A 23,737-nucleotide genomic window follows, 5' to 3' on the forward strand; every position below is an offset into this window, starting at 1 on the left:
TTGCTACTTTTAAAAGAGAGACCCAATATAACTTATTTTAAACTATTTACATACATGTATATTTTTATATCGAATCTTTTCCCAAAACTGTAAAGCTATATTTTACATTGTAAATGATCGAAAGTCTACTACGCAAGTATGTTGTACATAATTACGAGAAGAATACAACGCAAATGTAATATTTCAACATTTACACAAATATTACTCTAATTTTAATTATTGATAATTCATAATATTCCAGTCTTACTATAAAAGTGTATTCTATCGTATGATCCAACTCAGTAGATTGTGTGCGAATTGAACAATCAAGTTAATCCTTAACAAATTTTTGATATTTAGTTTTTCCTAACATCATAGAATTTTATTACCTATTTATTTCAGGTGAGGTTTGTGTTAATTGTATATCATTTTTAAAAATTTAATTAGTAAAATATTTAATGTTAAATATATTACAAAATTACAATTCTTTCTCTTCGTTTGCTCAACAAATAATCATATTTAGAAACATTTGACTTCGAATCAAAGTACCTGTTGATGTTATACAACAGTGACAAGACATTATATTATTTATGCAAATGAATATATAACTCTAATTTTTTTTCATGATTTTTTTATAGACATGATATTACCTGTTTTCTCCTATTTTCCGTTTCTTCAATATTATGTACAGTAGAACCTCTTTATTCTTAATCGGGACCGAGCTTTCTTTCTATTTCTCTGATGTTGCGCGGCGGCCATTATGTTCGCGCAACATCAGAGCGTACCAAAGGGAGGATGAAGGGAAAGAGAGAAGAATACGAATAGACAAAAATAGAGAGGTTTAACCGTAATATATGTATACAAATATCTTGTATAAATATCTATTTATATAACTTCCTATAAGTTTAATATAATTCTTTTTAATATTCAGTATATGTATTTTGTACATCGTTGTATCGAGAACTTCTCAATTCTGAACCTGAGTCGTCCATGAAATACTACTGCATTTGTTGCACTTGTAATCTAAAACTCTGATATTATGTAACACAATAATTGTCATATTATTGCAATTTTTTAACATGTTGACTGTCATCCGTGATTGGCACCACCAAATTAAAAAAATTAAAAATACTCGCAACAAAAATATCAAATAAAAGGTTTAAATAAATAACATACATATATACACACATATATATGTGTACATATGTATATATATGTGTACATATGTATGTAGTCACCACCTTAACTTAGAGGTACTATGTATAAATTAAACTGAAACCAAATAACCGAACGAAGATTAGAATTAATCGACAACCGGATGTGATCAATATTTGATGTGCCGTTACATGTTCGGATAAATAGTATAATAGTTCTTGAACTGTTTAGAATTGTACACATTCGGATCCTCCATAGTGAATGGTTGGATAACATTGGCGGACATCGTTTTCTGATTGTGCACATTTGCTACCAAGTATTGCGGCGTTGGCATAACTTGACCAACCGACGGCTCCTCCTCTAATTTTCTCTGAGAGTATATCAGCAATTGGGGCATAGACGCTTCATTCTGCTGCGGCGTGGTATCCACTGTGGACACTGTAAATGCAGTTGTCGCCCCGCTAGACGACTGCTGCGCCTTACACTTCTTTGTATGAGCATAGAGGGAACCAGCGTTGTTGTATCTTTTGCTGCAAAGTTTGCACGCATACGGCCGTTGACCAGTGTGAGTATACATGTGTTCGTTTAGCGAAGTTAGTCGTCGAAACTTCTTCTCGCAGATGTTACAGCAATACTTGGCTTCGCCGGTGTGCATAGTAATATGCCGAGCCAAAGTATTGGCTCTGGCAAAAGCCCTACTACAATACTGACAAATGTACGGTTTCTCGCCACTATGAGTTCGTAAATGTAATTGTAGATACGTGCTCTTGGTAAAGGCGCGACTGCACACTTTGCACACATAAGGCCGATGTCCGGTGTGTGTGCGCATATGCGCTACCAGTGAGCCACTCTGCGCAAAACATTTGCTACATTTTTCGCAAAGGAATCGCTTCTGCGTATCCTTCGCTCGTTTGTGTCTTTCCTCGTGATTTGCCAGAGATTGAGCTTGCGCAAATGCCTTTGGACAATGCGAGCACTGGTGCGGTCTGTTATGACGGTCCTGTAAGAAGCAAAAATTGTTAGAAATATTTTGTATTATAGAGAATATCTCTACAAGAGAAAATAGATTACAAAACTAATTGAATTATTATTAAGCAACAAACTTGCCTTTTTTCGACTCTCGGAATTCTCGTTGACTTTGTTCTCATTATCCTCATCGTCGTCATCCTCGTCTTCGGTGTTACCGAATATTTCCATCTTGTGCTTCGATTGCTCGTGATCTTTCAACTTGTCGATCCTTGAAAATTCCTTTCCACAAGTCGTACAATTAAATTTTAAGCCACTGTGCGTTGAAATGTGTCTTTTTAGGTTTCTTTTTGTGGCAAAGAGCTTGCCGCATTGCGTACACTGTAGACTCTCGATCGGCAAGTCGCTATCGTCGTCGTCTTCCTCTTCATCCTCATCCTCGGATTTGTTTTCCCTGGATACCGAGATTTTGTCTTTCTGTTTATTTGTTCTCTTGTTTTGAGACTGATCAAATACATCGTCTGACGTTTTCTCACTGCATGCAGAATGATTTTTGGTATGAGATAAAAAAGGTTTATGATATTTGAATTCCCTCGAACAAATATTACATATGTACTTGTTTTTCTCTCTCGTGTTGTCTATTATGGTACCACTCCTGGTAACTTTTGTTGATACTTTATTGGTCTTTTTATCCTGATTACTTTCTTGCAACGTCTCATCATCCATCATCCGATGGTTCGTAAACATGTGTTTCTTCAACTTGGCCTTATCCGAGAGATACTTGTCGCATAAAACACATAAATAATAATGCGGATGATGTTTAAGTTTTGCATGTTCCATCAAAGCTGTATGTGTTGCAAATGATTTGATACAATCCGAGCACTTATATCCAGTTGTCCTGCTTATTAATGGCTTTTCCTCGTCGTCGCTACAAGTTTCCACATCTTGATTATCCATTCCTAACAGTTGCTTCAAAACATCCTGATTATCTTCCAATGACATCTCATTCTTAACATCATCCTTTATTGTAACTTCCCTATTGTTGTCTGTTAAATTTTCTGTTTTATCTTCAGATAACATTAATTGCTCCTGTTTATCACAGGAGGTATAACTATCTTCTGACATTGAAGAGCATAGGCGATTTGACTGATCATGACTTATAGGAGATTCATTATTAATTATTGCAGTATTATTGGAAGTAATGAGATCATGAGAGTAAATTTCCATGTCATTGTCCTTTTTCAAATTTACATCAGGCATAGCATCCATGATATCCTTCATATTATTGTCCTGCAGCATAGGCAGTTTCAGAATCTGACGTAGCTTTACATCAGAATTCTGAATCTGACACTTGAAGTCATATGATACATCAAGCAAATGATTGCACGACAGACAAATAGATGATGGAAGACCGTCACCTTCTTGCACCTGTAAATTATAACAACTTATATTATATTCAAAACAATGTGTTGTATATGTATTGAAAACAATGTGTTGAAGTAGTAAGAATAACAACAATTCTTTACAAAATGATTACAAAACTCTAACAAAACGAATATACAGTATTTTGAAGCAGTTTGAATCATGAAATTCGGGAATTCAAAACAAAGCAAGCCCAAAGCTAACCTGCACTGCGCCAATAGCCATCAGCTTCTCCGGTATTCCCCCGTTGTTTTGGAAGAGCTGACATACCTCTGTGCAGGGCTTGAGGCAAATACGGCACTCATTACCCATCAGCTGTTCCGTGTGAACTACGTTATTCACCATCACGCTATCATTTGTAAATGCCATTTATACGGAGGTAGCGGATATTGTAACATACTACTACAATATAGTACAGTCAGTTGTATTTGCAGTGTATACTCTATACCGCACAGTATGTCACAACTCACAACCGACATTTGCCCCGTACGATCTTGTCAGGCTTTGATTAGAAAGAAGCTTGAGAGCGGTCATCCTATTGTAATTTTATACGACGCTTTCGGTTATTGATTTCAGCGCCATACATTTGCAAAAAATAGATGTGAGAACTACCAGAGAGAAGAATGAAAGCGGCCAGAACCTCGATTCTTGAACCAGAAAGAAGAATGAGAGCGGCCACGGCCATAAGAGAATGTGTAATTACTTTTCGTGGACATGATTCTATTCCACGCTATATTCTGTGGACATGACGAGCCCACACGGACGGCGATTCTCACTTGTGTGCGTATCCCTATCACGTCGGTGTTCTCATAGCACAGAATAGAACCATTTTTACGTGTGGACATTACGTATGTATCGACAAGTCGCTCGTGGACATCGCTACGTAGTTGCTAATGTGGACCACAAGCGGAGAGGACCGAAGTTCGAAAATCTTGTTGACAGTAGCGCGTCTTCGTATTGTGCATGATTTGCGGTCTTTTCCCACTACCGAGCGGCGAATCTAGCCGATCGCTAGCGAACGGACAGGCGGGCGGACAGGCGGCGGCCATATTATCAGTGAGGTGTCAGTATTTTCCGAACGTGACGGAAGATTTTTGGGTGTGGATTGCGGGATTTCCTGTTTCGCTGGCTGTGTCGCGGTACAGGCGCAAGTGTACGAGTGCCAGACGGTCCGTCGTGGATGTGGTGCGGAATTACACACGTGTCACGGGATCCTCGGGAGCGTGCAGGCAGAATCAGGTATAAATGCGTCGTGCGTGCATTCTGAATTTGTTCGTATGCCTGCGGCAGGTTATTCGTTTTTTCATCTCTTCGTTGTATGCATCACCGCAAATTGTCTACTCGCTTGTATCTTGACTTGCTTGAGAGGATTTCGTGGCCGAAGAGATCGTTGAAGCGACGCGACGAGACGAAAGATCACGATTCTTTCATCGCGCCGCCGGCAATCAACGGCACGCCGGATCACAACGTCGCTCTTTGGCCGGTAACGTCGATCAGCTCTCGTTTCAAGTTAAGCCTTCGTAATTTTATGTTTGATTTGATAACATTTTTTCATTCACCGTGTCTTTAATTTGAGAATGTGTTCGAAAAAAAAATAGAAAATAAGTTAGTTAAACAAAACGAAGATGTACATTGACTTCCTTCTCAACTGCGTTCGTTGTTTTCTTTCTCTACATGTATTATCATGTAGATGTAGAACGATTCAATTAGAATTGATTTAACGGAAAACTAATCCAAATGTATCAATGTTAGATCTTTATCACGTCAATTAAATTTAAAAAAATAGAAATTGAATTGATCAAACGGACGTTTGGTGTTTTTAGTGAATTTGTACAACAAAAGTGATTTAAAAAGAGAGAGAGAAGTGATTAAAAAAAGATCAAGAATATTTTCTACATAAACTATTTTTAATGTTTCAATATTTTGTAAGATATTTTTCTAGAATTTAAAACATAATGATACACATAGATATCTTTGGAACAAATATTTTGGTTTGGAATAAATATTTTGACAATTTTATTTCAGAATCTTATAAGGTTTAACACTTCAATGCTTGCAAATAACATAAGCAATTTTTTTAAATTCTAATAAAAGATTTTATTACGTATAAAGCATTGTATATTTTACAGTACATAGAATGTTATTAATAAACATCAGTTATTTCATACATATATATTTATACATATGTGGAATGATTGATGATTATCAATAACAAACAACACACATTATCTGTTAGTATCAGAATTATCACTGAGAAAGAAACGAGAAATCTATATTAATGTTTATACTATTTATCCTTGCACACCTGTCTTGCACTTACGACTTCTTAACCTCTTGCTTAAAACGTATAGAGATTACATTACGTGAAGGTACTCGGCGTTATATCCCACGGCGTTTTTCAGAGCAATTTCATACAAAAATCCTTGGATGCTCGTTCTCACCGCGCGCGTACATGTGTGTCGCGCTAAAACGTAGCTCATTTTGCTGCTCATTTTGTGTTTATTGAAATCACTGTAAATAACGGGACATCTCCCCTGAGATAAACACTCGAAGAAAGTACACAGGTAACCGTAAATTCTGTTTTTTTTTTCTATATGAAAAATGTGTACAGGGTGTTTCACAATGAAATCAACCACTTTTCATCAGCGTGTGTTTCGATTATTCTAAGTAAACTTATTTGTTTACTGATATACGTATTGAAAAAAATATATAAAAGAGCAAATTACTCAATTTTGCGATAACGTGATATGTCCAAATTTATCATGATTTTCTGAAGTCAAATTGAATCATCATCGTATTCACATGCCGATGCTTTCACAAGGATGTTATCATTTTCAGTCACATAGCAAGGATATTGTAGCATATCGTACAGCTTCTTTCTGCTAACAACTGTTGATATTTTTGTTTTACTGTTGATCTTCATTGATTTAGAAATCTCAATCACGGGACATGAATGTAAGAAATCTGGTGAAGGACGCGTATTTCTTGTAGCAAAACATGGTTTCGAGATTTTGAAATTGGCATAACTATATATTGTGGTTTTATTTTATATTTTTTAAGAATATATATATATATATATATATATATATATCACAAATAGTTTTAAAACTAATAATTTGTAATCCGTTAAAAACTTTTTTACATTAGATATGCGTATATTAAACCAGTTTTTTAAATATCTAAAAGATTAAATTCACTACTTTTTCGAAATTCCACTAGTTTTCGCGGTTTGTTTTGCTTATTACAATGCTTGTCTAAAAAAAACCGGATATTCGTCACATAAGTCACTGTTAATTTCACGTATATCGAACTCAGCATATAGTTAATTACGATCCTCATTTGTATGCATGACCTTGTCACTCAACTAAGATGATGGTGTTTGTATACATTATGCAATTTATATATAATTTATTTATGACGAGTAAAAAATATATCAATAAACAATGACATCATCATCCGTGAAAGTAGAACTTGTCAATGAATAACCTCGAGACGAATGATTTGATTTGAAGCTATCTGAGATTCTTACTATAGTTACACATTTAACAACAACAGAACATCTAATCGTTATCTTACATCTCTGAAGATCTATACTTTTTTATTATAAGAGTTTCACGGTAAAACCGCACGCGCGTTACATTTACGTTAACAGTGGTCACATTTAACGTTAAGTGGCGCTACATGAAGATAAGCGTTTAAATGTCGTGGCGCAAATTTTATCCATATTTGCTCAATGTCAAGATCGCATCAAATGTAAACACGGGACGATAATTAGACAGTTATATCTATCGCTGGGAATACCGTAAGCACAACTTAAATGACCGCTATGGAATTTTCTTTATCGCGAATTTATAAGTTATCTGAGACATTAACAATTAATTAAGATAAGGCCCAGAGCACAATTTGATAGTACAATTGATAGCGTTTATATAACGTATCTCTGTTCTAATCATTTAAAAAATACGACGCGATGACGTATATGTTATTGTATGAGCAATATTTTGTTACACTTGTGATTTTAAACTTGTCGCGTAATACGTTCGAAATAGCATATAACGTAGAAAATATTATTATCTAGTTTTCATTGACAAAAACCGCGAATGAGTCATCGTTTAGCAAGGTTTAACGTAATATTCTTTTTTGTCGGAAATGTGAAATTGTCTCGCATTAAAATGTCACAGTTATTTAACTAAATTAAATTGGCGATAATTATTGTTTAAATCAAAGGTCATTAACTGTAAAAATTTATATCAAATTTATGTTGTAATATCATTTAACTTTATTTACTAGATGTATGTTTTTATCTCTGCTATGCGGATAGGTTAATATCTATGTTTGCACAAGACGATTCTTCGATGACAAAGTTTGAAAAAGCAAGAGATATACTAGGTGGTTGAACGAACTGTCAGTCTTGAACAAAGAGGAGACATTCTAGACGACGCAGCTCGATGAACTCGGGCCCTCCTCATTAGAACGAATGTCGGTCACGTGAATTTGTACTATAACTCATGCATGTCCCTCTCTGATTTTTCGACGCAGGAACGTGTCTCTGTATTACACATGAGCTTTAAACAATATTATATATATACATATATATATGTATATATACACGTGTTTATTGAAAAGGTTACAAAGTTTAGAGAGAAAGAAGAAAAGAAAAATGAAAAAGTAACAAAAAAGAAATTATTAATAATAATCGTTAGATGTGTGTGTGTGTGTGTGTGTGATTAGAAATATAATAGTTGTTTGCTGTTAAATGGTTATGTAATATTACAATTGTAAAATGGTTAATAACGACGTTCTCGCGCGATACTTAAGCACCTGTAATTAAATCGTTAAAATCGTTGGCAACGATGCATTTAATGAATAAATGAGTTACAGTCGGTCAGTCAAATATGCAATTCATCTGGTAATAGTAATATTATATGCATCTCATTATACATCAGTCTTTTAAACATTTATTTTCATTATCTGTTTTATTTTATTCTTCTCAACTGTTTACTACTATTAAAAAAATTGATATAAAAACTCCGAACACTTGATTAATCAATTTACATTAGAATATAAAGTAACGGTAACTGTATGACAGTCGTGTATTGTTATTTTTATATTATTATCTCGCTCAATTAAAGAAACAGAAAAAATCGCTTACGCAATCTTCGCGATGCTTTTATCATTCTTCGTTCTTTATTATTAAGTAATTATTTTTGTCGATTACACTTGTAATAAAAAAATCAACACAAAATTTGCAAACTGTATAATCAAAAAAACTATGTTTCATGATATAATATTACAAACCAGTTTTCTATCACAAAAACTTTGATAAAGATCATCTTTATAAACTGTGTCAAGAAAAAAATTGTTATACTTCTTCAAGTTTTATATTTACCTAAAAAATGTGGCGGATTAAAAATTAAGTGTCATACTGTATTCAAAAGTCTCTTGACGTCAATGATCGATATATGTCACTTGTTGAATCAGATGTGACCACGTAATACGTATGAAGTCAATACTTGATATCCCTTAAGTATTGGATGATTTTATTTGATTGTTTTCGTAACTTTATTCAATAGTATTATTTGAAAGCACATGAAATTTTATTATATTCTGTTTTTGTTTCAGAGGAATAGTTCTATTGTTGAGTGCGAGACAATACAACTGCCACGATGCCGAAGTCGGTACGTATTCTAACAATTTGAAGTAACTTATCTACTTTGATATTATATATATACTTTGAATTGTTAACAAAGTATTAAAATACCAAAAAGTGCAATTTTGCAGTATCTACATGTACATATTTACCAAATGTCGTCCTGCTGTGTAGTATTGTACATAAAAAATGTCACGTCTGTGTTCACTTGCAATAATTTTTATGTACGATAAGATTGCACATACTTTACTCGTGTGAGTAACAACCACGAATTACTCGTAAAAAAACTGACGAGGAGAATAGAGCCAAAGATATTTGCAAAAAAGTACCGTATAACGTTTACTAGTTTCCTAATGCAATAAAAAACATGTAATAAAAACATGTTTATATAAATTTTATATCGCAAAGTAAATTATGTTGATTGTTACAGCATTGAATGAAATATAAAAATTTAGGAAAGTTAGAACGATTTTTCTATTGGGTATCTTTCTGACTGAAAGATCTCTTGACTGATTTTATTTTTAACGTCAGGGGAAGACGGAAAGAGATACGTATCGTGTTATCTGCTGCACGGTAAAGAAACAGTGAATAATACAGGAAACCGTAGCGCGCGCGTTCTCTGACGAAGATGCAGCAGTATTTAAAACGCTTTTTTCAAACATTACATAAGGTGATATCTTTTATTGGAATCGGCGGTAATGAACACTTGCGCGCAGAAATAAAACGTCGTACGTACTATTATGTAGATGGATGTTTTCGTATGACGTTCACAGCTGAATTCTTTTTTACGCGGCCTATTTAACGAGTATGCTTATTACATAAGAAATTATGATCTTTTTAGTTTTTGCACTCTTTTAGATAAACTCGGTAATTTACACAAAATGCAAGTGAACAAAAACTTATGTCTGTTGTCTTAAGAGGCATAGATATTTAAACTAAGTTAAAAATGTGTTAAAGATATTATTTGTACGTATATATTTCAGATTTTTACTAAACAAAAAACTTGTTCTAGTATAGCGGATATCCAATTTAAAAAGAACTGTAAGTTGTTTTTACAAGAATTGTAAGTTGTATTTCAAGTTATTTAAAACATCTTGTAGGTCGGTGGCGATGTAAGGAATGCGATATCGCAATGTGAAAGGCATATCGGCCTTTAACGCATCTGAAGTCCGCAAGGAATATCTATATCTTTCTATTCACTCGTGTCGCAAAATTGTTAGAAGTTGTTAAAGTTTTCTTTTCTAAAAGTCTCAAATACAGAATGTAAAATCTATTTAGAATTCTGTGCTACTAAAATTTATATACTTTTAAACGTTTAAGACAAAGAGCATAAGCTACTCTTTTCCGAAAAAAAAAAAATCTGAACTTCGTGATTTATACATTTTTACTGATATATATATTGGACACTTGTTGCATCAAAAATGTCTTCTAGTTAGAATATTGAAATATTCAATATTGTAAATTATATAAAAAAATTGAACTATTCAATTATTTAGAATATACCACACTAATTAATCGAGTATCAATCTTAAGTTGTAATTATTATCGCTTAGACTTTGATACAAGAATTCAAGTCACTTTGTGAAACAAAATCCGCTGATTGCGTCGAGACGTATCTCGTATCAGACTCAACAAATAGCGATACAAATAGCGTTCGTTCCACGCATATCGCCCACGCTCCCGCATTTTATAGCAGCATAGGAAGTTGTCGCGCAAAGACAAGCGCGTGCTTCGAACTTCCGTATCCTCAGGAAATCCGCAGTCGCGACAAAAAAATTACGTAATCAAATCAACAGCTTTGTGCGAGCAACGGTCGCACGCGCGTCCACCAATCAGCGTAATCTGTCGTCAGTTTCCGAAAACGCTCTTGACGTTACATTGCATACACGCGAAGCTCGAACCAGGCGCGGTCGCTTCCTTCCGCCGGTTCCCAGTATCGGCCGTCGTTCGGCGAGTCGCGATTGGCTAACGCGTCGCAGACCGGCCTTCTCACGTGACCGACGCTTACGCGCTGTTCCGCGCGCTCTCTCAGAGCGGGGGAAGCGTTGCACCGTTGCGCGTCGCGTCGTGTATCCACGGGAACGTTAAAGGAGCGAAAGAGAGGGAGTGAGGGAGAGAGGAAGAAAGGAAGAGAGGAATAATCGTGCCGGTTGCACTTTGCATCGTCCCGGCCCATTGTGTCCAGCCGAAGAAACCGGCGAAGGCCGTTCGCGCTCTTACCCAACGTCGAATTTTGCACTATCGACGTTATCGCCTCTCGCGCCGTGTCGTGTGTCCGACGCTTCCATTTCGTGTGTTTATTCACAAATACTTTCAAAAAAAAAGAGAAGAAGAGTGTGTTCTAATTATAAGTAAATTCTTGGTGCAAAGGTGTCAGACGAATCTCACAAACATGGTCGCCGGCGGCAAGATGGTAAATTCGAAACTTATTACCTTTTCTACGTGCATGTGCATTCAAAGTCTAATTGAATATTGTGCGTTTTATTCACAAAATTTCATATGCGAAAGAGAAGGAACTTTACATATCTTCTTATAACATAGTACATGTTTTAAATATACAAGAAAGTATAGTTATATTGATAAGTTTTGTGTATGAGAAAAAATCGGTCTTATTTCGTCGGGCGATTGTGTTTCACTTATCTGATTGTGTCGTTTTATTTGCATATGCTGCTCCATGAAGATGAACGTGAGGGTGACGACGATGGATGCGGAGCTGGAGTTCGCGATCCAGCAAACAACCACCGGAAAGCAATTGTTTGATCAGGTTGTGAAGACGATCGGATTGCGCGAGGTGTGGTTTTTTGGTCTTCAATATACTGACAATAAGGGCGACCTTACATGGATCAAACTTTACAAAAAGGTAGGATTTACTCGCATATTTATTCCTATGCTTTGTCCTGCTTTCTGCTTATAATCTATTCAGAGCCAAGATTATAAATTATTCTCTTCCCGATAGTTCTGAACTTTTGTATTGTACAATTTCTCTTTGTCCTTCCAAATAAGTCTGTGCAATGAAAATTATCTTTATATTGTACGAATATTCATTTCAAGAGTACTTTAGCCACGATAATAATTGAAACCGGTTATAAATCCCCTTACTCTAGTTGTAGTTCAAAGATGTTTACAGCAAGCAAAATTCCATCGTGATCAGCTTTCGATCCGATGGCACAGAGCCGAACTGCGTGGGTTGCGACATTATAGCATCATTCTCGCGTGACATATGAGACTCACCCGCGCGTATCGACGTCGGAAATGATGTCAAAAAAAATATTTGATTTCAAATTAGATTAAACAAAGTCCTATCGATTTGGAGTAATACACTATTTAATCAATAATCATATTAAATATTAATGAAAACAAAAAGTGAATTTCTTAACGAAAGTATGAATATACACATGTATGTACTTTCAACAAGTTTCTTATTAACAAGAAACAACAGAAGAAAACAAATTTCTATTGAAGTTTTTTAAAGCACTAAAAAGATATTAGAGTGAGTTACTTAATTAGCTTTGTTGCAATCAGAGTTGCAAATTAGATGTATCGGATTTTTTTGTCTTGCATACGGTTCACTTCGTGGTCGAGTGTGCATCAGATTTACGCTTACGCACACGCAAAGTATATGGAATTAATGCACGAAGTAGCAAGTAATTGCTGACTTCCTAAGGAATTGCACGTAGCAAGTGCCCTGGCAATATATTGTATAGGGAGTTTTAAATAACGGTCGATAGTGCCGGAATACTCTACGCGTCGCGCCGGTTCACACGAAACCTGTTTTTAGGCGTCTGCAATATGGCAGTCTAGATGGCTTAGGATTATGCTTCCTTAAATTTCTTTGGTTATGTATCTATAAGTTGTTTTATATTTTGTTATGGGTCATTAATATTTATATAGAATTATATCAATTTCTATGTTTCGCGTATATTTATATATATTCTTAATTTATTCTTAGTCTTTTCATTTATGTAATTTTTCTTTTTTACTCTCTAATTTCTTCTTAAGATATTGATGTCTTCTTAAGACATCGCGTGTGATCGACATGCAACAGCTTTTTATTAAATTTTATTATTTATATGTAGTAATGATAAAAGAGGTTTTTTTTTTAGATCTTAGTTCGTCGGTGACAAATACTGATGTCATCGGCTTTCAAGTGCGAGACACGTGTTCGACGTTCTTATGGTTCTTTTTCTGTCCCCGACGTACCAGTGAGTACGGTTGCTCTGACGTTATTGCTCAAAGACGTCATACAGAAGTGCACAGACTTTCCTCGTTTGTAGAATATCCCAAGTTTGTAGAGAATTGCGAATATTATTTAAACTAAATTCGCTGTTAAAGTCCGTCGTGATTTACTTATCTCAATAAACGTACACTCTTTTAGAAATTAAAAGTTCGTAAAGTTTTTGTGAAAGTGTTTTGTATTTCTTGCTTTAAAGTCTACGTAATTTGAAATTATGTAAATCGTTATTTTATGCTAATTCACATCAAAATTATTGGAAAATATTGAAATATATCAAGTATTTTTTTTACGGCTGACTCTCGAGAATTGCGATTTGTTCAAGAATAAGGACTTCCGATGTGTATCAAACCGAGTTCGAGAAACTTTCGAGGCATATTCCTCTCCGAATAAGATTTGTACATGTATAGTTCCACGGAGTTTGGCATTTAGTTGAGAGCAATTTCTGTTGAAGAAAAATTGTGAAAATTCAAGCTAAATGTTCGATAAATTTTTATCACGATATTATCTCGTTAGAGAAAAAACAAACTTCTTGCTTTAAATATCATAATTATAAAAGAATTAGTTCGTTATTTAAGTGATGAGTCAAATCAGCGTAATCGTTTTTTTAAGTATTATATCGTCGCTGGTTCGGTGAATGACTATGTAATTCCCGTTTTATGCTACTTGTTCGGGAATCGAGTGACTTCAATTTTCGAGTACAGTTACGAAGACCAAGCAGCACTTCATCTGCTTTCACCGGCCGGTTAATGCCGGAGACGACGCGCCTTCACCTTGACACAGTCGCCACTTATCACTCGACGACTGGTCGCCTTTTTCAGCAAATCGGCGATTTTCTCGTCGGCGACAACCTTCTTCAAGAGATTTTTTGCCTTGTCATAGAGTCGAACGTTTACGTGGACTTTCAAACATGTCTGACAGGAAAACAGAGAAAAACCACTGCGACAGGTGCTCGCCAGGTGAAGTGAAAATTGCTCGTGGTTAAATACAGATACGGCCGGTCACTGAAAACCACCTGGTACGGAAGTAGTTTCAGTGTAATATTTTTTGAAACTTGTGAAACACATTTCGCGTAAAAATTACTACTCTTATATATAGTATAATAATAATTTAGCGTTTATTTAGATAGTAAAAGTAGATTTATTGTAGAAAAAAAATCGAATTGTGTTATGCAGCTTTAGTTTTTGAATTCAAAAATGTAAAAACAATTGCCTCTATTATATTTGTTCTCTCCGTAGAGCTCGTCAAAATTATATATAGCTATTTTTATTTGTAAGTACCGTAAAAGTGTACTTAAATATGCGCCGATGTTAGCACACTTCCGTGTGATCCATAAAACATCAGAGCTAGATTCCATTGCAGATGAATAGCTGTTAGAAAACAAAGATGGGAAAAAATTAAATAGGTCAACGTGATATACACACGAGGAAACATCTTCTGCAATTTCTTGTTGTAACTCATATTTATAATGCACAAAAGAGTTTAATTAACTTTCTCTTGCTAAACTATTTTGAAGACGATATACAAATACATATGACAATTTATTATTTAAAGCACAATTTTAGCTTCGTATTTAGAGTTTCTTTAGATACAAATATTCTCAAACACTTGCTTTAACACTTTTTTCATAATAAAAATACTTGTAGCTCATAAAATCATAAAGAGAAGCGCGTAAGGATCAAGTTACTTCTTATCTATTGTGACTTACTGCAATTTTTTAAAAATGACTCTAGATAATCTGATTTACGAGAGACAATATATATTAATTTAGCATCATTAGAGATTAGATAGTGCAATTCTAAGTTATCTGTTATTGTAGATATCGGGTTATTGTGTAGCAGTACGTTAATCAATGACTCATTGTTTTTTTTTGTTTTTTTTTTTTTAATGCGGATATAGTAAAATTGTTGTAGTAGTTTTGTTTGCTCGACTAAGATGATCCCGCAGCTCACACCTTCGTAATGAGTCCCTTTCAATTAGCGCTGCTCCGCCGTTCGCAAAGAATTCTCCAAGTTTTCTTTTTAATGACGAAGACTATTGTATGCAGCCGGAAAGCGCGATAGTAAGGGTGGTGAAGAAGGAAGTGAAAAAGAAAGTTCGAAAGTTGAGAGGCTGCTCGGACTCGGACACAGACGACGACGAGTTTGAGGACAGTCTGGTAAGAGCTCGAAAGGACACGCGTCTCAAAACACGTTCTGACACGAAAAAGAAGTGTGAAACGATGGAAAAATAAACTGCTGGTGATTAGTCACACACGTAGGATGACACTATTGTTTTATAAGTAGGATAATAGTAAAAGAAAAAAACAAGGATTTTGGAAAAATAAACATATTTACAAGTTTTTTTTTATTGTAAATATTTCCAAAGAGACAGAGGGAAAGGATGATAAAGTTAAAAAAAAGTCACATCCGCAGATATCTCCGGACCCAACGCACATCACCTTTCACCTACAGGTTCTTTGACCGGTTTGAAATCGATGTTTCTTGAGCGAGAATGTCGAAGCAATTTATCATTACTAGTTTTCACATTTCTCAATACTGAGAAATACTTTATGGTTAATATTCAAATCCACCTTTTATTAAATCAAAATTTGTGAAAAAATTCTTTTCAATTATTCACTTAAAATAACTGCACGACTTATTCGATGAATTATTTATAAAACATAACTTTTCACTCTTTTTCTCTCTCTTTCTCTCAAGAAAAAAAGATAATATAAAATGCAGACTAGATAAACATTTTGTAAATCTTGCAAGACTCACTGAGATTAAAAAGAAATGAGGACGTTCCGTCACGATCTTTGTAGAAGCGAGTCTCTTATCGCTTCGCGGTTGCGATAAAAGAGAGAAACGAGAAAGAGGATGAACACAGAGACAACCGCCCTCGCGTATTGTTCGACTGATACGCGTATTGCTTATTAAACGATTCAATCGAGCGTGTTACGTCAGTTATATGAAAATACCGCCCGATGAGTCACGCGATGAAGAATCATCGCCCAAGAAATTTCTTCGCGAGAAAGTGTGTAAAATTTTACAATTGGTTATTTACGATAAAGCAAAGATAATGCCTGTATAAGTTTGCTTAAAAATTGATATAAAATTGGTTTAAAGTGATATGATATAACAATTCTCTTTTTAAAAAATGTTTTTTGTACATTAAATTAATCAAATATTATTCAAGTAAACTATCGGTTTAGTTTACTCTTTTATAGCTCATTCTGTAATTGAATCATATTGTAAACATTAGACCTTAATTTGCCACGCGTTATCTTTTATTACTCCGCTTTTCTCTTAAGTCCTTAGTGACTGCGTCACTTTCTCCCAATTAGGATTCATATTAACCTTTTAATATAGAGGTCGACTCTCGCGCAAATTGCGAATGTTTGTCTTGCGCGATACGCTTGTTGAGATTACATTATTACCCGTTCCTTCTTTCTCCAAAGGCTCAATGAAGAAATTCTTTCTTGCATTAAATTGCCACGGTATAATCTATGTATATACTGAAATAAATATTATATTGCGAGATATTTTTTGATTCACTACTTTCTCTTCTTATTCAAATATAATTTGAAAAAAAGTTCAAACAATTGTTCACAAAAATATTTTTCTCACTTATAAAATAACTTGATTCTTTAAAAAATAAATTTTCTGAAAGTGACGCGAATAACCGTGTAGAATTTTATTAATAACGCGATATAAACTAAACGGCCTTATCACTGTCTAAGACTGTTGGAATTTCGTGATAAGTAAGTTCTGAGATATGGCTAATGTTTCTCCAGTTGTGCTTGAACGTGCACGTTTCATAATTAACGATGCGATGAATTTATCGCTAATTGCATCATAATTTGTTGTAACTAACCGTGAAGCACGACGCGTTCGAATGTTTGTACCTTTTAGGCACGATTACCATCGGAATTTATTCTGGTGAACAGAAAATTAAAGCAAACATGCACTTTGATACAAAATTGTGGTAACAAAGTATGTTTTTCAAGAGTAAAAAACTTTATTTGTTACTTTTACTGTCTTTTTAATGAAATAAATGCAGTTTGAAATGTTCGATAAAAACTGCATTTTCTTTATTTGTCAAACTACACAATACCTAATCTTATTGTCGCGCAAGTGTCACTGTCTGACCGTTCACGTCGTGACTGTGTGATAAAGATGTCGCGTAAAAGTCACCTCGAAGCACAAACTGTGCATGGATTTCAAGGACTTCGGCACAAGGCTTTCTGCAGATGCTTGATCATCGCGGCGGCGGATCGTGGCTCTGTAACATGTTACAAGTCGAAAAAAAAGTTTTTACAATATAAGTGCGCTCTTCGGTCGCGGACTGTGGACTGTTACGTAACCGTCGTGCATTACCAGGATTCTAGCGGGTCGGCACGACGTACGTTTTCCGCGTGTCATTCTCTCGGTCCGGTATTCTCTTCTCTGCGTCTCTCTCCCGCCATGTGTTTCTGCAAGCGCGAATATACTGTTAAGGCCGCGTTAAGGCCTCGCATATAAATCATTCACATCGCACGGCTGTTGAAGATGAATCGATCAAAAATCGATTACGTTCTTGTAATACGGATATCGGAAATCAAATCATAAAAAAATACATTCTTGTAGTTTTAGTATAAGTTTATAAAATGTTATATGTATGTCTTTGAAGTCTTTTAAAAACCCTGAAGTTTTTTTTGTTTTGAAATAGTTTTACATAAAAATTGTAGAGCAATAAAATTATAATTGTTAGATTAGGTTAACAATTATCATTTTATTGCTCCACAATTTTTGAAACAATATTATATTGCTTAAAGAACATTTAATATTTTACAATAAATGAAACTTAAAACAACACTTTTCTGCTGATGCAAAAACAAAATATTTCTCGTGCTCACGACAATCTTTGAAATTATTGTCATTACATGCTGCATCACAGAATTTATTCTGTTTATGTAGTTTACTTGAAAAATCTCGCATTATTTAGAATATCGGTAATTTCAAGGACACGTTCGTAGCCGAGATACGCGGGATGATTTTATATCACAATACTTTAACTTTTTATCGTATTTTTATTCTTTGAACGCATGCCAACCGCAATACTAACAACTGGAAGAGTGGACTTTCGTTATTGTCTAGGGTAAGTGTGGGCGAATTACCGTTTTAAGTAGCGATTTTTGTATGTAAACTGTGTTGCATGCCAACGAAAAGTGATGCACGCGCTCTTTTTTCTGAAACGTCCCGTATCGAAGACTTGTGTAACATTTTCTCACAAATGTCTGCATCTAGCTAAATAAGAAGAATATAGTACACGAGACGTGCTTGTTATCGTCAAACAAGCCGTCAGATCTACATAAAAATAAATTATATGTTATTTGATAAGAAGGCATATTTCTGTGCCGCGCGATTGCAAACATGACTGGTAGGTTTTTTTAATGTGGTCTTTGAAATGCGTTTATAACTCACAGAAAACGCAGATCAAAAAGAAAAACATATGTAGAGTTTTTCCATGACCTAATTATTCTTTGTTATTTTTGTCTGGCGGATGTACGTAACATTACACGATTAATCACGTGTGCATGTGTGCTGAAACTTTCGTATTGTTAGCTTACTTACCGATAAGATAAAATTGTTCGAAAATGTATACTTGTTGTGTGAACTATAATATTTATAATGTGACGCGTTGTATATACAAGGTTAGGTTAGGTTACTTAAACGATTCCTGTTAATTTTATGAATTTAATTTTTAGTACATTTCCATTTTGTTTTTCTGCATTACTAAACGTTCAAACCCATCTTCTTCAAGCGCATACACAATAACACTGTGACTGTAAAAGCAATATATGACACTAGCAACTAATTACAGGTGGTTCCGTGCGGTCTACAAAAAATCTGTCACGTAAGAATTCTAAAGAATTGTTTGGTCCCTGCGTTTTTATTCTTTTTTGAGATTTCAGAAAGAAAAAAAACCTGTTTTTTAAATCCTCCAAAAAGTAGAAGTAATAACACACTTCAGTGCTCGTTTGGTTTTTTATTCATGGCTGTATATTTGAGTTCACATTGTATAGTCAGGTGAAATTGATCATTAGATGATAAAAAAATACATTTCATTAGTAATTCGGAGAAAATTGTATTTATTTATATATTTAATTTTTATTTTGAGATAGGGTCTTTAATTTGCAGATAAGTTTTAATTTGTGCTCTTTTATTGCTCTCTCAACAAAGTGCATAATATTTAAACTTTTCTCTCTATTGCAGTTTTTTCTATATATTTATATACAAAACTATACTTGCATTGATTTTTGCGCCGATTGCTATCAGTAACGCTTTTAGTATTTATTCGATGAGAACGCTTTTCCATTCAATGTTTTTCTTCTTCGTCACTAATTTATAAATAAATAATCGTCAATGCGGAGAGGTCTGAACTTCTCGATGAGGTGATTAATATTGTGACGTAAGTTTTTTTAGTGATATACCTGAGTATAACATTAAAACTAATTAATATACGCTTTGCATACTTTCGAGAATGGATTAATGCAAATGCATTCGTCGCACATAGAGTTCAAAATACTTTTATGCTTAGCAATCTAGAAGACATTTATCAATTCGAGAATGCTTTTAATGTGACATGATGTGACTGATTATATCGTGATTAAGTTTTTGCTATTTTATCTCCGACTTTGAAAAGGCTGTCAATTCTATCGGAAATGTGTATCAATAATGGAAAAGTTCCTTATACGTGTGAGTTATATTACTAAAATTCGTATTAATAATAGAGTAGTTCTGTTTTCTTCTTTCTCTCCCGTCTTTTGTTTATTGTATTTCTTTTACTTCCACCTTTGCGATAGTTCATTACGACAATAAACAAAATTGTAATACTTTTAATCAGCATATATTTTAAGATCAATGGAATATTATTAACTATTTGCACAATATTATTCATGTATATTTACACGAATACATACACGCACACACAAAAGCAATGAAGACATCTGATTTTCATGTTACGGAAATTATTTATTCGCATGTCTACTTGTTAGGTGCAATCTATGAACATAATGCACGCTTTTACACGTTTGAGCATCAAATGTGATCTTTCGTAAAATGAAAAATAATTTTAACTGAATTATTTATACTCTACATATTTGCAGGTGATGAATCAAGAAGTCAAGAAGGAGACGCCACTGCAATTTAAGTTCCGCGCAAAATTCTACCCTGAAGACGTCGCTGAGGAACTGATACAAGATATTACACTCCGACTCTTTTATCTTCAGGTAACACATTGTTATATTACATATTTCTATTTAAATTTTGAATAAATTAAATTAATATTAATTAAACTATTACTAATGTTTTGGTTGCAGGTAAAGAATGCTATCCTCACAGACGAAATATATTGTCCACCGGAAACATCCGTTCTGTTGGCCTCATATGCCGTCCAAGCAAGACACGGAGACTATCAGAAGGGTAGCCATCCTGCTGGCTTCTTGGCAAACGACCGTTTATTACCACAGCGTGTTGTGGATCAGCATAAGATGAGCAAGGAAGAATGGGACAGTTCCATTACAAATTGGTGGCAAGAACATCGTGGCATGCTGCGAGAAGATGCAATGATGGAGTACCTAAAAATTGCTCAGGTATCTTGCTTGAATCGTACACAAGAAATAACTGTAATCTTAATCTACGATGACGTATTAGAATATCCTACTTTTGTATAGTTTGGCTTAACAAAATTTTGATTTATAAATTCTTAAAAAATATTTGCTTATACTTTTATGAATTACTTATATTTTACAATTCTGTGTTTAAAAAGAACTGAATGTTTCTGTAAGGCAGTATTTTTTTCTTTCCAAGAATGTTATTATTTTCTATTCCGAAATATTTTGCCGTGTGAAGAGTTAAAAAATACTGCTGCTTTTGGATTTGGTGTTATCGGTGTCGTTTTAGTATTTTTCGTGAATTTTGTTTTTCGTAGGACTTAGAGATGTATGGTGTGAATTACTTTGAAATTCGCAACAAGAAAGGCACAGACCTTTGGTTGGGTGTGGATGCTTTAGGTTTGAACATCTACGAGAAGGATGATAAGCTTACACCGAAAATCGGCTTCCCGTGGTCCGAGATACGGAATATCTCGTTCAACGATAAGAAATTCATAATCAAGCCAATCGACAAGAAGGCACCGGACTTTGTATTTTTCGCCACCCGAGTCAAGATTAACAAGAGAATTCTCGCGCTATGTATGGGTAATCACGAGCTTTACATGCGCAGACGTAAGCCGGACACGATCGACGTGCAGCAGATGAAGGTACGGAAGGTTGTGTTAAATATACAGACATAGTGTAGTATTGTATCGCACTGAGCCCCACAACATCAGTGAAAGTGAGTTCTTGACGTATTTACTTATCTATAGCTGATTATGCAACGTTATCATTAATGATTAGCATATTCGACATCGTTTTACGTAACACGTTAACGTAGCATATTGAACTTATCTATAGTAATTAAAGTAATATTATTTGACATCTTTTTGAAGAACAAAGTATTTTATGGAGTTGTTAAAATACATTTTGCTTTAGTATAATGAATATTAAGACTTGATATTAAATATAAAGTTATAATACAAATTTATCCCTGATTAGGCTCAAGCCAGGGACGAAAAGATCGCAAAACAGCAACAGAGAGAAAAATTGCAACTGGAAATAGCTGCTCGTGAACGCGCGGAGAAAAAACAGCAAGAGTACGAGGAAAGGCTAAGAAATATGGCGGAAGAAATGGACAGGCGGCAGGCAGAATTGAACGAAGCTCAGGAAATGATTCGTCGCCTGGAGGAACAACTGAAACAGTTGCAAGCTGCTAAAGAAGAGCTAGAAAATCGCCAAAAGGTGAGTCTTACATAATTGTACTTTAATATTCAACAATATTTATTGTTTATTTTCTACTTCCATGAACTTACGTGTAACTCCGATTGTATTGGACGTCTATTTTGCATGACGCAGGAATTGACGGCGATGATGGAGAAATTAGAACTTTCACATGAAATGGAAGCTGCGGAGCGCGCCAAACTCGAGCAGGAGATAAGAGCTAAGCAAGAGGAAGTGCAACGCATACAGTCTGAAGTGGAGGCGAAGGACGCAGAAGCCAGGAGATTACAGGCTGAGTTTGAAGCTGCCAAGTATGAACAATTTTTTCATATTTTTTTTTTTTTATCATTATTTCTTAACTGTAATTATACTTAATTGCTGTACGTCACTACTTATTATGCAAGGATGAGACAAGAAGAAGCCGACCGCCAATATCAAGCTAATCAGACTCCGCATCATCATCACGTTGAGGAAAATGAAGAAGGCGAGGAAGAGGGTGAAGACGAAGTTCCTCCCGGTGACGTCACCAAGGATCTCGCAACTGACGAATCGATAATCGATCCCGTCGAGGAGCGACGCACTCTGGCAGAGAGAAACGAACGTCTTCACGATCAATTGAAGGTATATATTACTATTACAGAAAATATATAAATTATGTTAATGCTATATTGTAACTATATGATTTCATAAAATTTGTGTACTAATAATAAAGCATTCTATTAAATTTTATAATAATTAACAGGCGTTGAAGCAAGATCTTGCCCAGTCACGCGACGAATCCAAAGAGACGGTGATGGACAAAATCCACAGAGAAAATGTACGTCAAGGTCGTGACAAGTACAAGACGCTGCGCGAGATCCGCAAGGGCAATACTAAACGTCGCGTTGATCAGTTCGAAAACATGTAAAGTGATGACGCGCATTTAATATTACCTTATTTACGTCCTTTTCTATCTTCAACATCTCATCTGACTTCGCGAAAGCGGAAATTGCAGTAAAATGATAAACGAGATAAAGCGATGAAGAGAGGAAGATAAACAGAAAGAGAAAGAAAAACGTAGAGAGGTATAGATTCTACAATGATGTATAAACAGAATTATTTTGAATAACACTTTCGATAAAAATTAACTCCAACTTTTCTTGAATCAATGCAAATAACGCGTAACTGTATCCGCGTATTTGACATTGCGAATAATTTTCGCGTTAAACGACGTTTTGATATGACGATTCTATACCTTCATGCAAAATAATAATCAAAGCTCTCAAACGTTTGCGGCGAGGAACGGAATGAGAGAAAGCGACTTGCGCCGTCTTCCATGTAATTTTTTCACAATTAATGCTGCACGATTGACTCTATCCGGAAATAGCATGTATGTTTCACGGAAATTGAGCAAATTTTCTTGCTATTTTACGCGGGAAGAGTCGCCTGCAAAAGCGATGATCTTTACTTTTTAGTTTATCTGTCATTTGTTCGATCAATTCTATGTGTATGGTTG

The 23,737-nt window shown here is 34.8% G+C and overlaps 2 protein-coding genes across 3 annotated transcripts; one reads left to right on the forward strand and one right to left on the reverse strand.

The window, feature by feature from the left end:
- Positions 1 to 1,193: 1,193 nt before the first annotated feature.
- Positions 1,194 to 4,167, reverse strand: LOC109853368 (zinc finger protein 260-like). The gene is made up of 3 exons (XM_020425420.1): positions 3,727 to 4,167; positions 2,242 to 3,528; positions 1,194 to 2,134 (listed from the first exon to the last, which is right to left on the reverse strand). Exons 1-3 carry the CDS (start codon positions 3,889 to 3,891, stop codon positions 1,322 to 1,324), a joined length of 2,265 nt encoding a protein of 754 aa, XP_020281009.1. The 5' UTR covers positions 3,892 to 4,167; the 3' UTR covers positions 1,194 to 1,321.
- A 386-nt stretch (positions 4,168 to 4,553) lies between these two features.
- On the forward strand, positions 4,554 to 23,369 carry LOC109853391 (moesin/ezrin/radixin homolog 1). 2 transcript variants are annotated; one of them, XM_020425475.1, is made up of 10 exons: positions 4,554 to 4,761; positions 9,145 to 9,200; positions 11,853 to 12,032; positions 20,533 to 20,655; positions 20,746 to 21,018; positions 21,357 to 21,686; positions 22,021 to 22,263; positions 22,378 to 22,553; positions 22,647 to 22,863; positions 22,985 to 23,369. In XM_020425475.1, the coding sequence occupies exons 2-10, from the start codon at positions 9,189 to 9,191 to the stop codon at positions 23,147 to 23,149; spliced, it is 1,719 nt and encodes a 572-aa protein (XP_020281064.1). In that variant the 5' UTR covers positions 4,554 to 4,761; positions 9,145 to 9,188; the 3' UTR covers positions 23,150 to 23,369. The 2 variants fall into 2 exon arrangements, with proteins under 2 accessions (XP_020281064.1, XP_020281063.1); XM_020425474.1 differs by lacking the exons at positions 4,554 to 4,761; positions 9,145 to 9,200 and adding an exon at positions 11,215 to 11,585.
- Positions 23,370 to 23,737: the final 368 nt, after the last annotated feature.

This window comes from Pseudomyrmex gracilis, unplaced genomic scaffold (assembly GCF_002006095.1).
Source record: "Pseudomyrmex gracilis isolate BER0280 unplaced genomic scaffold, ASM200609v1 scaffold_47, whole genome shotgun sequence".
NCBI classification, from domain to species: domain Eukaryota; kingdom Metazoa; phylum Arthropoda; class Insecta; order Hymenoptera; family Formicidae; genus Pseudomyrmex; species Pseudomyrmex gracilis.

Excerpts from the sequence above, each read along its gene's own strand:
- LOC109853368 (XM_020425420.1), bottom strand. The coding sequence starts at position 3,891 with ATGGCATTTACAAATGATAGCGTGATGGTGAATAACGTAGTTCACACG. Across the intron at positions 3,529-3,726 it reads TGGCTATTGGCGCAGTGCAG|GTGCAAGAAGGTGACGGTCT; the intron begins GTTAGCTTTGGG and ends TATAATTTACAG. Across the intron at positions 2,135-2,241 it reads ATTCCGAGAGTCGAAAAAAG|GACCGTCATAACAGACCGCA; the intron begins GCAAGTTTGTTG and ends TGCTTCTTACAG.
- LOC109853391 (XM_020425474.1), top strand. The coding sequence starts at position 11,565 with ATGGTCGCCGGCGGCAAGATG. Across the intron at positions 11,586-11,852 it reads TGGTCGCCGGCGGCAAGATG|ATGAACGTGAGGGTGACGAC; the intron begins GTAAATTCGAAA and ends TGCTCCATGAAG. Across the intron at positions 22,864-22,984 it reads GTCTTCACGATCAATTGAAG|GCGTTGAAGCAAGATCTTGC; the intron begins GTATATATTACT and ends AATAATTAACAG.